Genomic DNA, 13,345 nt, shown 5'->3' on the forward strand with positions numbered 1-13,345 from the left:
CTGGATCAAACCAACAGGGCTCGTAGCACCAGGATCATGCTTTGTGATCCATTCCGAAGGGCATAGCCCTTCAGCGTTGTCGACATGCATCGCTACCCTGACGACCCGCAGCTATGGAAGTAAGACCTCGGCAATCGAGCATGATCTGCTGCATAGAAGCATCATTTGACGCCTAATCATCCGCAGTGGGGAGTGTCTACGCCAAGACAAATAGCAGGCGGAGAGTCCTGACTGGATTCGTAGACAAGCGGTTAGTTCCCCACTAACTGGATTCGCCCCCAACCCTTAACTTAGCAGGACCTAGCAGCTGGGGAGAGCTACCCGTCTGCTCAACTTGCTTTGAAGAGTAGGACAGGGATTTATTTCAGCAACGGTGCATACGGGTCAGAAAAAATAAACAATTGGAGCATACTCTATTTTACGGTCACTTTGGACTGGTGTGTTGCATAATGTACCGACCTTGTTTGGCCACACGAGGTCATTGCCCGAGAGCATCGCTCTAGCTTAGTTCCCCCAACGCCAGATTCAAACCCTGCACCCCATGCGGAAAGTCAGCTGGGGGACAGGTAGGAAGCCCATTGATTAGCCGCAAATTGCTGTTGAGAATTAGTGATCCGCAATAGAATGTAACCAGTTCAGGTGTCAGAGGATCCATGCCGGCTTCTCCGACGCCCGGAGAAAATCGGAATGCTAGCAAAATCTGATAAGCCCCGTGATTCAAGTTTGCCTGCGGTGTAACTCTTGACGCATGCCAGGGTTAGGGCAAGTGGGGATTGAGAGTTGGTAATGCACTGCGTAGCGGCGTTTTTTAGTTACCATCTACATACACCCCATATTTTTTTTTACTTGTGCTGGACATCCGTATCGAGTATAAACATCAGTATGGGAAAACCAAACTATAGTGTGGAGGTAGGATCTCCTGCAAACGCGAATGAAACGGCTCCGCGCCGGAACTACAAGGCCGCCAAAGCTCCATGGACTCACCCTCCAGGAAAGCCCCATATCAAGACTATCTACGACTTTTTCGAGGACGCAGTGAAGGAGTTCGGTCCGCGCCGATATATGGGTACCCGAAAGCTCCTCAAGACCCACAATGAGGAGAAGGAAGTTAAGAAGGTTGTGAACGGCGAAGAGACGACTGTCACCAAGACGTGGCAATACTTTGAAATGGGCCCCTATGAATGGAACACTTATGAGCAAGCTTTTGAGACTGCCTCGCATATATCCTCTGGTCTTGTCAAGCTCGGCGTCAAGCCTGGCCGTGAGCGATTCCACCTGTACCTTGCGTCTTGTGCCGACTGGCTGTTGACATTCCTGGCTTTGTCCCGCCAGAATATCACTGCGGTCACTGCCTACGACACGTTGGGCAATGCTGGTTTGCACAGCTCCATCGAAGAAACGAGCACCGTTGGTATTTTGGCTGATCGGGGTCACTTCTGCACCCTGCTCAAAGTTCTCCCTTCCACTCCTTCCATCCGCATTGTTGTTTGGCGCGACACTGAGGGGCCTCTGGTCGGCAAGGATCTAGAGGACTGCAAGAAACTTGAGGAGATCCGCCAGGATATCAAGGTCTTGTCTCTTTCCGAACTCATCAAGCTGGGTAAAGCAAACCCGGCTGAGCCTACTCGTCCTAAGGACCACGACAAGTGCTGTATCATGTATACTTCGGGTTCCGTCGGAAAGCCCAAGGGTGTTATTCTTCTGCATTCTACTGTTGTTGCTGGTGTTAGTGGTGCTGTTGGCAACGTTTCCGCTATCACTTCTAGCGACACTTTCTTGAATATTCTTCCTCTCGCACACATTTTCGAGCTTACAGCTGAGTTGATCTCTCTTTACAATGGTTGCAGTTTGGGCTACGGTACTCCCAAAACCGTCAGTGATGCTAACATGCGCAACTGTAAAGGTGATATCCGCGAGCTGCGTCCCACTCTCATGGCAGCTGTCCCGGCTGTTTTTGAGGCTATCAAGAAGGGTATCCTTGCCAACGTTCGTAAGCTATCGCCTACAATGCAGGGTGTTTTCTGGCGTTCATACCGTTTGAAGGTGAAGATGGATTCATGGGGTCTGCCCACGCCTATTCTGAACGCTGTTGTGTTCCGTAAGATCAAGGAAGCTACAGGTGGCCGTTTGCGTTTCATTATGGCCGGTGGTGCAGCTTTGTCCGCCGACACTCGTCTTTTCCTCAACACACTCGTTGCCCCTCTGGCAATTGGCTACGGTTTGACTGAGACTAACGCTATGGCGTGCCTGATGGATCTCAACCACATTGATCTTGACACTTCGGGTGAGCTTACTCCAGTTGTCACCGCCAAGCTGGTTACCGTAGAGGATGCGGGGTATTACGCAAAGAACCTACAGGGTGAGGTGTATTTGCGAGGTCCGTGCATTTCTCCCGGCTACTACAACAATGAAGAGGAGACAAAGGAGGCGTTCACTTCTGATGGGTGGTTCAAGACTGGTGATATCGCCGAGTGGACTGATAGAGGTTGCCTACGACTGGTTGATCGCCGCAAGAACCTCGTTAAGACCGCCAATGGTGAGTACCTTGCCTTGGAGCGCCTGGAGTCTCTCTATCGTTCTGACGAGTATGTCCTTAACTTGTGTCTGTTCGCTGACGATCAACACGTGCACCCCGTTGCTGTTGTTGTCCCGAACCCAGTCACCATCAAGGAGCTTTGCGAGAAGAAGAAGCTCAAGTACGACGAGGACGTTGTCAACAACCCCAAGATCTATAAAGAGGTTCTCAAGTCCCTTCAGCAGACCGGTCGTGCGAACGACCTCAAGGGCTTTGAGCTGATTGCCGGCATCACATTCGATGAGGAGTGGACCCCCCAGAACGGCTTTGTGAGCAGTGCTCAGAAGGTCCAGCGCCGTAAGATCAAGGAGCACAACCAGGAGGGTCTCGCAAAGGCATTCGAGGACGCTTAAATAGCACTTTGTGGTAGATTTTTTAATTTTTTAGTCTATGTAGTTTCATTGTATATCAGAACTTTGTTACAAACTGTACTGCGAGGTTGTTGAACTCCTTGTAATTGTCCAAGTACAGGTGATGCCCACTGTTTTCAAGCTCAACAATGGTAGCCCTCCCGCCCTTTTGCCGAATGCGCTGGGCAGCAATTATTCCACCCCGCTTATCCATCCAGTCTCGGTCTCCATAGACCCAAAGAGAGGGGCACTTTAGCTGATGAACTCGCTCAGCAAGCGGCCAGCGTCCGAGACCGCCCACCGCTAATAAATAGCTCAATGCGTACTCTCCAGACCCAGGAGCATTGAACATGACGTAGGAATAGAGTTGAAGGGCCTCTTGTTCTTCCTGGGGTAGCCTGAAGAAGCGTCGAGAAGACCAACCGGAGGTAAACATTGGACCTAACGGGCCAGTTTTTCTTACAATCACAAAGGGACTAACTTTCTTGTCCCATAACCACTTGAAGTAATCTGGTGCAGGTGAGGTTGGTCCAGTTGGATCGGTCAAATTGGCGGGATCACCTAGCAGTTCCCCTGGCAAAGAGTAGGCACTTCGATTGACTCCAGCTGGAGAAGCCAACAGAATTTTGTTGACTCGATCGCTGTGTTCATAGGCATACGAACAGCCGATATATGCCCCTAGCGAGTGTGCAATCATGTCAAAGTTCTCGATTCCTTTGTTTTGTCTCCAGCTCTCTAGAGACTCAACAAAAAACTGTTCTGCCTGTTTGATACCTTCAACGCTCTTGTTGCTGAGCTTTGTCGGGAATTTGGGGCGCGAAGACAGTCCATATCCCAACATATCAAGTGCATGTAGCGTGTATCCGGGGACTGTACCGAGGGCCTTGATGTTTTTGTAAAAGAATCCTTTGCACGCACCATAGCCATGGATCAAAACAACATGTTTGTTAGGGGCACCATCCACTGCAGGCCCTTCAACCTGCAACTCGTTGATGTAATTTCCATTGCCCGCCGGGGTATTGATATATCTTGCGGCATTCGGGCCCTCAAAAGGCACACCTGAGAACTGGAGCACCATTCGATCAGCAGTAACTAGGTCATGCCGTCGCATCCATTGCACAAACGAGTCGTAATATCCCATAGTGAACCGCTTCTTGAACAAATTGGATACAGTTGCTCCAGTTGGAGAGCGAGGTGGCCGGAAAGTAGCAGTAGTCGGCTTCTCCAGGACAGCCTCGTCGATGGCCTCAATCCGAGGCCATTTTATCATTAATGCGTCCGGATCGGTTGATAAATATCGCCGCCAGATGTGTGAACTCTTGATATAAGGTCGCACGTGTCGGCCCATGTGTTCTAGTTGTGGTGTGATCTTCGATGCGAAAGCGTTGTTTTTGGGGTAATTCACATGTGGTACTTAGTCTCTCTATAATCCCCCTTGAGATGCCCGATTCTCTCCCTAACCCAAGCACCCCGAGGTCAGGTAAAAGGCCTGATTAGAAATCGCTGGGTCAAAGATTTTCTTTTTCTAAGGGAGATTTTTTTTTTTTCACAGCCAAAAGGAATCATCTTGTAAGCTTTGGTCCAATCTCGGGAATTATCAGCTAATTAATAGTTCATCAAGATGGATATCGCATCAACGGTAGGATCTGAGATCACTGCCGTGGATTTTGGCTTCCTGAGTTCTGCGGAAATCAGTAAATTATCTGTCAAGCAGATCACAAACCCAGAGGTGTTTGACAATTTGGGACACCCGGTTGCTGGTGGCTTGTACGATTTGGCGTTAGGCGCATTCCTAAAAAACCTTTGCGGTACATGTGGTCTCGACGACCGTTATTGTATGGGTCACATTGGCCATATTGATCTGCCAATCCCCGTCTACAACCCAATGTTTTTCAGCCACATGTACGTCCTTTTGCGCTCAGCGTGTTTGTATTGTCACAGATTCCGTCTGCGATATTTAGAAACCCATTTGTTTGAGTGCAAACTGAAACTTCTTCAATACGGACTCGTTCTGGAGGCCTCAGACATTGAGGACCTTTCTTTGTCGAACGCTTCTATGGTCGACCCTGAAGCTGGTGAGCTACCCAACGAAAAAGACAATGAAAAGCTGATTGAGGCCCGGAACAAATTCGTCGAGCAGGCAATAGCTGCAGCCATTGCTTCCGGACAGGCACCTCAGTCGGGTGTTCGGACTCCTAACATTTTCCAAGAGCGCAAGAATGTCATCAAGCAGTTTTATTCTCGTCTACTCTCGCGAGCAAAGTGTGATAACTGCGGTATGTTCAGCCCCAAATTTCGCAAGGATGGCCTGACGAAAATTTTCGAAACTGCCCTTAGTGATCGCCAAATTAATCACAACCGTGTCAAGGGCCTCGAACGCCGAACAATGGTGTTCTCGGACAAGACAGAGACTGATATCCCCACTGGAGAAGAGGAACTGATCACTGAAGTTCCAAAAGTAAAAGAAAGAAACGGTAACCGCTTCATTCTCAGTAACGAAGTTTGCAATATTTTGCGAGCACTTTTCCGTCGTGAACAAGATTTATGCAAGGCTCTCTTCCAGAGTAACCCTAATTCTCATGAATACGTTTCCGGTGATATGTTCTTTGTTCATAAAGTTGTTGTTCCTCCTACTCGGTTCCGTCTGCCAAGTCAATTGGGCGAGGAAGTCCATGCCAACCCCATGAACGAGCTCTTGTCAAACATTCTCACTTCATGTCTTCGCATCCGTGATCTTAGTGAAGAGATTGATCTGATGACCCTAAACAAACAGGGCGGTGAGCAGAGAAAGCTCGTTTTCACTCAGCTCATGAATCAATTCGTTACGTTGCAGGGTGAATACAATGGCGTGATTGATTCCACCAAAAACCAAAACTCTACCGCTAAGGCTCTTGCTCTGCCGGGTATTAAACAGACCCTCGAACGTAAGGAGGGCTTGTTTCGTAAAAACATGATGGGAAAGCGTGTAAACTATGCCGCCCGCTCTGTTATTTCGCCTGATCCCAATATCGAGACAAATGAAATTGGTATTCCTCCAGTTTTTGCCGTTAAATTGACTTACCCGGAGCCTGTCACTAGCTATAATTATGAGGAAATGCGCCAAGCTGTCATTAACGGTCCTGATGTGTGGCCTGGTGCCACGATGATTCAGAACGAGGACGGAAAACTTGTTTCGTTGGCTACTATGACTGTGGAACAGCGTACTGCCTTGGCCAACCAGCTCATGACGCCATCGGCGACTCTCAAAAACCCTCTTGGTGTTAACAAAAAAGTTTATCGTCATATTCGCAACCATGATGTTGTTCTTATGAACCGTCAGCCTACTCTCCACAAGGCTTCTATGATGGGTCATAATGTTCGTGTCTTGCCTAAAGAGAAAACATTGCGTTTGCACTATGCAAACACTGGTGCCTACAACGCTGACTTTGATGGTGATGAGATGAACATGCATTTCCCCCAAAATGAGGCTGCTCGAGCCGAGGCTCTGTTGCTGGCAAATACAAACTCACAGTATTTGACCCCCACTAGTGGTAAGCCCTTGCGTGGTCTCATTCAAGATCACATTTCTGCTGGTGTTTGGCTCACAAACAAGGACACTTTCTTCTCCCGTGAACAGTACCAGCAACTCGTCTATGGTGCTATTCGCCCTGAAAATGGCCAGTTTACCTCTGATCGTGTTTTACAGCTCCCTCCTGCGATTGTAAAACCCCGTCCTATGTGGACCGGTAAACAGGTCATTTCCACAATCTTACTCAATGTCAAGCCCGCAGGTCGCCCTGGTCTCAATCTTACAGCCAAGAACAAGATCAAGAATGAATACTGGGGTCCTCATTCGGAGGAGAACTTGGTTATTGTTCATGATGGTGAATTGGTTTCGGGTATCCTAGACAAGTCTCAGTACGGTGCTGCGGATTATGGTTTGGTCCATGCTTGTTATGAAGTTTATGGACCGGATAACGCAGGTTTGCTCTTGTCTGTCCTTGGCCGTTTATTCACCAAGTACAATATGGATAAAGCTTTGACCTGTGGTATGGACGATTTGCGCCTGACCGAGGAGGGTGATAAATGGCGTGTCGATCTTCTCCAGCAAGCCCGTGAAGTTGGTCTCCAGGCTGCTATTGAGGTCACAAACATGCCTGAAGGTACCAAGGAGGATGATCCAGAGCTGAAAAAGCGCCTCGAGGAGATTTTGCGTGATGACGAGAAGCTGGGTATTCTTGATGCTATAACACAATCGAAGGCTAATTCCGTTACCTCGAAGGTCGTTTCTACCTGTATTCCTAATGGTTCTGAGAAGTTGTTCCCGCGCAACAGTATGCAGGCAATGGCTCTTTCAGGTGCCAAGGGTTCTAACGTTAATGTTTCTCAGATCATGTGTGGCTTGGGCCAGCAGGCTCTCGAAGGCCGCCGTGTGCCTGTTATGGTTAGTGGTAAAACTTTGCCCTCTTTCAAACCATTTGAAACTAATGTGCGAGCTGGTGGCTACATTGCTGGGCGTTTCTATTCAGGTATCAAACCCCAGGAGTACTACTTCCATTGTATGGCTGGTCGCGAGGGTCTTATTGACACCGCAGTTAAAACCTCTCGTTCTGGTTATCTTCAGCGTTGTCTTATCAAGCAGCTCGAGGGTGTCAAGTCTGAATACGACAACACTGTTCGCGACTCTGATGGCTCCATCATTCAATTCATGTACGGTGGTGATAACGTTGACCCCATCAAAGAGTCGTACCTCAAAGAGTTTGAGTTTTGCTCCAAGAACTACGAGACCTTGCTTCTCCGTCACTCTCCAGAATTCTTGGGTGAGCTCAATGATACAGATGCTATGTCGTACTCCAAGAAGGCCCGTAAGCATCTGAAGAAGTCTCCCGAGTCTGCAAAGTACGACCCTGTTCTGTCAGTGTACAACCCTGGCAGATATCTAGGATCTGTTTCTGAACGTTTCCAAGATGATCTTGACGAGTTCATAGAGTCACACAAGAATGAGTTAAAGCACAAAGCTCCCAAGTTCGATCGCAAGTTCCGCTCTCTGATGCAACTCAAGTATCAACAATCTTTGGTCAACCCTGGTGATTGTGTTGGTATCATTGCTTCACAGTCTATCGGTGAGCCCTCAACCCAGATGACTTTAAACACTTTCCATTTCGCTGGTCACGGTGCCGCTAATGTCACTCTAGGTATTCCTCGTTTGCGTGAGATTATTATGACAGCTTCTGCTCATATCAAGACTCCTCAAATGACTATGCCCATTAATGCCAACGTTAGTGATGAACATGCGGACTTCTTCTGCAAGAATGTCACACGTTTGATGCTGAGCCAGTTGATCGATAACATCGTGGTCACTGAGCGTACTGGTCCTAATGTGCATGGCCAGTACGTTCGCCAGTACACCATCCGTGTAAATCTTTATACACGTGAAGAGTACGAGACCGAGTATGATGTATCTCAGCGTGAGGTCGAGACTGTCCTGAGCAACAAATTTTTGATGAGTTTCGAGGACGCGGTTGTTAAGGAGCTTCGTAAACAAAAGAAGAGCGACAGCAGTACTGTCGTTGGAAAATCAGTGAAGAAGACTGACACTGCTTCTACTGCCACCAAGAAGAAGACCAGCGAGAATCTTATTGATGACGAGGCTCTTGAAAGTGGTGAGGAAGATATCGACTCTGATGCTGAGGACGCTGATGAGGACAGTGCAAAGGCTCACATTCGTGAGGAAGAGGAAGAAAATGAATCCCCAGTAGAGGATTCAGAGTCCGAAGATGAGGACCTGGATGAAGTCGAAACCGAGTCTGAATCTGAAGAGGACGAAGGTGATGCCATGGAGGTCGATAGCGAGCCTATTGTTAAGAAGCCCACAGAACTTAGTCTTACAGCCAAACAACGCCAGGATGCAGTCATTCAGATGCACCGCACTGTCACCAAGTTCAACTTTGACGATGAGATGGGAGAATGGTGTGAGTATGTTGTTGAGTACCCTGCCAGTACCAAGAAGCTGCTGATGGTTAACTTGCTAGAGGATGTGTGCCGCAAGGTTGTTGTTCGCGAGGTCCCCAAGATCGAGCGGTGCTTGCGTCCTTCCAAGCATGACGCAGGCCGTGTTCTCGTCACCGAGGGTGTCAACTTTGGTGCCATGTGGCTGGAAGACCTATTTATCGATGTCAATGGAATTATGTCCAACGACGTCAGTGCTGTGCTCCACACGTATGGTGTTGAGGCTGCTCGCGCTACTATTGTTCGGGAAGTGTCTAACGTTTTCCGAACCTACTCCATTGCAGTCAACCCTCGACACTTGGGCTTGATTGCAGACACTATGACACGTGAGGGTACTTATCTGCCTTTCAGTCGTCAAGGCCTGGACTCTAGTGTCTCGCCCTTCCAGAAGATGAGTTTCGAATCTACTTGTCAGTTCCTTACCAAGACGGTACTTGATGGTAATGTTGACAGCCTGGAAAACCCCTCAGCTCGTATTGTTGTTGGCCGCCCTATGCAGGGCGGTACAGGCTCATTCGATCTTTTCACTAAGGTCGGTGAAGTCTCTGCATAGAATTGCTAGATGCATAAAAATTAGTGAGTTTTTATATATAAAAAGTCTATTTTTCTTGGTGTGGGAAGCTTCCAAGGCTTTGTCATGGAGTCCATTTACGTCTTTGATCAGACCGGGAGATCCTTGTTGAATTTTTCAAGCCTGCCGGCCCCGTCGGTTGACGAGGTTGTATCGCTGGTTTTGAAAAAGCCAACAGGATCTCTTGTAGAGCTCACACCTTCGCAACTTGCGTTCCGACACCGCTACGGCACTCTAGATTTTGTCGTTCCTTGCAGCACGTTGGTACAACCAATGGCTGTGGAAGCCTTCGTCGATCAGCTTATAAGATGTCTGGAGGCCTATTTCGATGGCAAACTCACTGCGCAGTTGATAGAATCTAATGCATCTACAATCATGCAGCTTTTGTATGAGATGGTGGATGCGGGCCAACCACGCATTACAGAGCCAGACATTCTTAAAGGCCTGGTTCCAACAAAAAGCTTATTAGACTCTCTTTGGTCTTCCTCTAGACAGACAGCGCCTGCTTGGAATCTACGCTGGCGTAGACAGGGCATCACACACACTAAGAACCAAATCTTTATTGATCTAGTTGAGTCACTGCACGTTGTTGTTTCCAGTCAAACAAAGAATAAACGCAAGCAACCAAAAGCAATGACTGGATCGGCATATTATTCAACCACAGCAACGATTTCGTCGCGTCCACTGGTCTGCCGCGTTCGCGGACAGGTCAAGATAAACTGTTTATTAACTGGCGACCCCCGGGTCAGTCTTCAGCTGGGCAGAGCGTCGGGCCCGAACGCTTTATTCACATCAATTGCATTTCATTCTTCAGTGGACAGCACACAATGGGAGTCGAGAGGAAACATCAGTTTCACCCCTCCAGATGGCCCCTCTATGATTGCCGAGTACTCTCTGGATATTTCGGACCCTGGACTAGTTAATGCTGAGTTATTGAGAAATGTGGGCGCTGATAGGAACGAGTTTGAGGTCCGGGTATCTACAAGCATGGATACCACCGTTGAGCATATTCAGGGATTGCAGGTGGTTGTAAATTTCCCTCAGTCCACACGGAATATTAAAGAGCTGCGCCTGACGACAGGCGATTTGGCTACATCTACGCCTAAAAAAGCATGCTGGTCTTTTGGGGCTAAAACTCCCGTTGGATGGAACGCTACCTTCAGAGGCCAAGCTAGCAGCGAAGACGAGCCCGTGCAGCCGCTATATGCTACGGTCTCCTATAGGGCCATTGGCCGGGTCCCCAGCAAGTTGGCGATTTCCGGGCTATCTATCCAAAATCAGTTGTTCCAGGAACGCCCATACAGAGGCGTTCGCTACCAGACTTTGGTTGATAACTTTTCTATCCGCTAGTAAATACCTTTGTAGGCCAAACCTGACGCTGACTTAGCCTGTTGACAATGGACCCTCTAGCCGCGTTTGGGGACCTTGAGGACAACTCGCCCAATGGTGCGATTTGGGCGGCAGAAACGGCACCAGCTAGTTCTGGAGTCGCTTGGAACAATCATTCGTTGGATCAGAGCTCGAGCTCTGGGGCCAATGCTCAGGGGAATACCGATGTAAAAACTGTGGCCACCGGGGCGACCAAGGCAACCAGAGAAGGCGCGGGCGCCTCAAAACGAACACAATACCGGTTTAATATCAAGGTAACGAACATTGAGCTCAATAAGAATGACCCAATTGTATGGTTTGATGTTTCGACCTCGTTACCGAGATTCAGGGCCCGAGCATTCAAGGATGTTCGCCGGACTTATAGTGAGCTAAGGCGATTCGCCAATCATCTGGCTAATGCGAATCCCGAATGCTTTTTGCCATCTTTGCCACCTGCTCGAACCTCGTTCCCGCAGTCTAGTGAGGAGAATCTCACCAGGCTGAAAGCGAACTTCCAACGGTGGTTCGATCGAGTGACTATGAGCCCTCTTTTGGCTCGCGATGAGGAGTTTCTATATTTTGTCGAGTCCTCGTTCGGTTATACACCAGTGGTCAAAGTCAGTGTGCCATCTACAGGCCTGGCCCGCAAACTGATCAAACAAATGCAGCCGCCGGAGGACGAGGTGGAGGAGCTGCGAGATTTCCGTCCAGTAGCCAAACTGGTTTATCAATATGCTCAGGAGGGTGTCGTCAAAATGAAAAAGGTGTCTAAGGCTCGAAGGGAGTTGGCAAGCAGCCTGCAAGAGTATGGTGCGCAGCTTGAGAACTTCGGTAATACGCCCTTTCAGCGAGATCTTACACCACTCTGGGGCAAGTTAGGCAAAACGACTGTTTTGACTGGTGACATGGAAGCCGTCAAAGCCACGATGGGGGATGCACTATACGCAGATGCCCTCGAGATTGTATCCCATGATGCGTATATTGTCAAAGAGACACTGACGAATCGACACTTTGTGATGAGGGATCTACTAAAGGCACAGGCCCAATCACGAACAAAGCATCAAAATGTAACCAAACTTAAAGGAGCAACTGCCATTTCAGCGGCCAAAGTTGAAGAGGCTATTTCGCAGTTGGAAGACGCCACTCAGCTCGAGAAACGAATCACCAGCACATGCCGTCGAATCACCAACAATCTTGTGGCCGAGAAAAAGCAAGTTCTTGTCCGCCTAGAGTCAGACATCTTGAATGCTGTCCAGGAATATGCAATTCGGATCATTGATGTCGAGCGAAGGCTGCTGAGTTCGTGGGAATCAATCAAACGCAACGTTCGCGCTGCCGATCCAGAAGGAGGTCTCCATAAACTCGGACGGGACCCCGGTAGTGTTCGTACGGCGCCAATTGTACCATCCCAGGCACGTGGTGGAGATAGCTGGAGTGACCGCTCGACTCGGGCTAAGGACTCTCGCACAAAGACGACTGTTCGTAATGAGGTCCTGGATGCCAAGATGGCTGCACAACTTCTTGCCGACCACGGAACGGGATAAAGAATTCATGACTTTATTGTTTTATATTTACTTGAAAAAAAAGTTAGACTAGACTGTACAGTGCGCGACGCCGAAATAAAAAGAAACATATGAAAGTAGATCAAGGCGCTTTGACGATGCCCTTGACAACGCCAATAACACCGTTGAATAGGAGCACATTGACGCCTGGCTTGACGAGTGATTTGTGAATGGGGCCTTCTTTAACGAAGCCCAAATTGATCAAGAAGCTACGAAGGACACCGTTCATGGTTTCCTCAGCAGGGGGCGTGACCCACTGGCCATCGATAAGAACAGCAACAGAGCTAATAGATCCTTCAGTGATTTCATCCTTTTCGTTAAAGAGAAGCACTTCTTTGGTAGCGCCCAAGGCGATATTATGACGAGCGCGTGCTTCATCATAAAATGCCCGTTTGTTGGTTTTGATGAAAGAGAACAGTGATGTAGGGGTCTGTTCGGTGTCCAGAACAGCATCGAATATAGGGTCCTGCGACTCAGTCTCAACAGGTGTATCAGACAACCCGCTAAACAGGTTGTCTCTTTGGGGAACTGGCGAAACAACCGTCCGAAGCACTCCCTGAGCATTGTACTCTACCCGGATACGGGCGGTGCTCTCTTTGAAGTCGGCCACGGCTTCGTCCAAGGCATTGCAAAATTGATGATATTTGAGCTCGGGCCACTGAAATAACTGCGAGCTGTACTTCAGACGCTGGTAATGCAACCGAGCAAGGAAGAACGTATCGTTGTAAGAGTCCTCCATTGCAATAGGTATTCTTCGAGTGAGTTCTGTCAATCTTCGGTCGTACCGAAGTGTTGTGAACACTGCTAGCGTCTCATCCCTGGCATTTTCAGCTATCTGGGGCTCCAGCAAATCTAAGCTGGCCTGAGCCAAGCCACGGATTTTCATAAAAGATGATGACGGATATGCGAATTTCACGCAAGGTGTGCAAGA

At 48.7% G+C, this 13,345-nt stretch overlaps 6 protein-coding genes across 6 annotated transcripts; 4 read left to right on the plus strand and 2 right to left on the minus strand.

Annotated features, from left to right (window-relative positions):
* Positions 1 to 882: 882 nt before the first annotated feature.
* On the plus strand, positions 883 to 2,928 carry B9G98_02582 (Long-chain-fatty-acid--CoA ligase 1; the record flags this gene model as incomplete). Its single annotated transcript, XM_024809139.1, has 1 exon — positions 883 to 2,928. One exon carries the CDS (start codon positions 883 to 885, stop codon positions 2,926 to 2,928), a length of 2,046 nt encoding a protein of 681 aa, XP_024664907.1.
* A 55-nt stretch (positions 2,929 to 2,983) lies between these two features.
* B9G98_02583 (putative cardiolipin-specific deacylase, mitochondrial) lies at positions 2,984 to 4,273 on the minus strand (the record flags this gene model as incomplete). The annotated part of the gene is made up of 1 exon (XM_024809140.1): positions 2,984 to 4,273. The coding sequence occupies one exon, from the start codon at positions 4,271 to 4,273 to the stop codon at positions 2,984 to 2,986; it is 1,290 nt and encodes a 429-aa protein (XP_024664908.1).
* A 273-nt stretch (positions 4,274 to 4,546) lies between these two features.
* Positions 4,547 to 9,466, plus strand: B9G98_02584 (hypothetical protein; the record flags this gene model as incomplete). The annotated part of the gene is made up of 1 exon (XM_024809141.1): positions 4,547 to 9,466. One exon carries the CDS (start codon positions 4,547 to 4,549, stop codon positions 9,464 to 9,466), a length of 4,920 nt encoding a protein of 1,639 aa, XP_024664909.1.
* Positions 9,467 to 9,550: 84 nt separating this feature from the next.
* Positions 9,551 to 10,834, plus strand: B9G98_02585 (AP-3 complex subunit mu; the record flags this gene model as incomplete). Its single annotated transcript, XM_024809142.1, has 1 exon — positions 9,551 to 10,834. The coding sequence occupies one exon, from the start codon at positions 9,551 to 9,553 to the stop codon at positions 10,832 to 10,834; it is 1,284 nt and encodes a 427-aa protein (XP_024664910.1).
* Positions 10,835 to 10,881: 47 nt separating this feature from the next.
* On the plus strand, positions 10,882 to 12,396 carry B9G98_02586 (Vacuolar protein sorting-associated protein 17; the record flags this gene model as incomplete). The annotated part of the gene is made up of 1 exon (XM_024809143.1): positions 10,882 to 12,396. One exon carries the CDS (start codon positions 10,882 to 10,884, stop codon positions 12,394 to 12,396), a length of 1,515 nt encoding a protein of 504 aa, XP_024664911.1.
* Positions 12,397 to 12,496: 100 nt separating this feature from the next.
* On the minus strand, positions 12,497 to 13,300 carry B9G98_02587 (Putative aminodeoxychorismate lyase; the record flags this gene model as incomplete). The annotated part of the gene is made up of 1 exon (XM_024809144.1): positions 12,497 to 13,300. One exon carries the CDS (start codon positions 13,298 to 13,300, stop codon positions 12,497 to 12,499), a length of 804 nt encoding a protein of 267 aa, XP_024664912.1.
* Positions 13,301 to 13,345: the final 45 nt, after the last annotated feature.

This window comes from Wickerhamiella sorbophila, assembly GCF_002251995.1.
Source record: "Wickerhamiella sorbophila strain DS02 chromosome Unknown contig3, whole genome shotgun sequence".
Taxonomy (NCBI): domain Eukaryota; kingdom Fungi; phylum Ascomycota; class Dipodascomycetes; order Dipodascales; family Trichomonascaceae; genus Wickerhamiella; species Wickerhamiella sorbophila.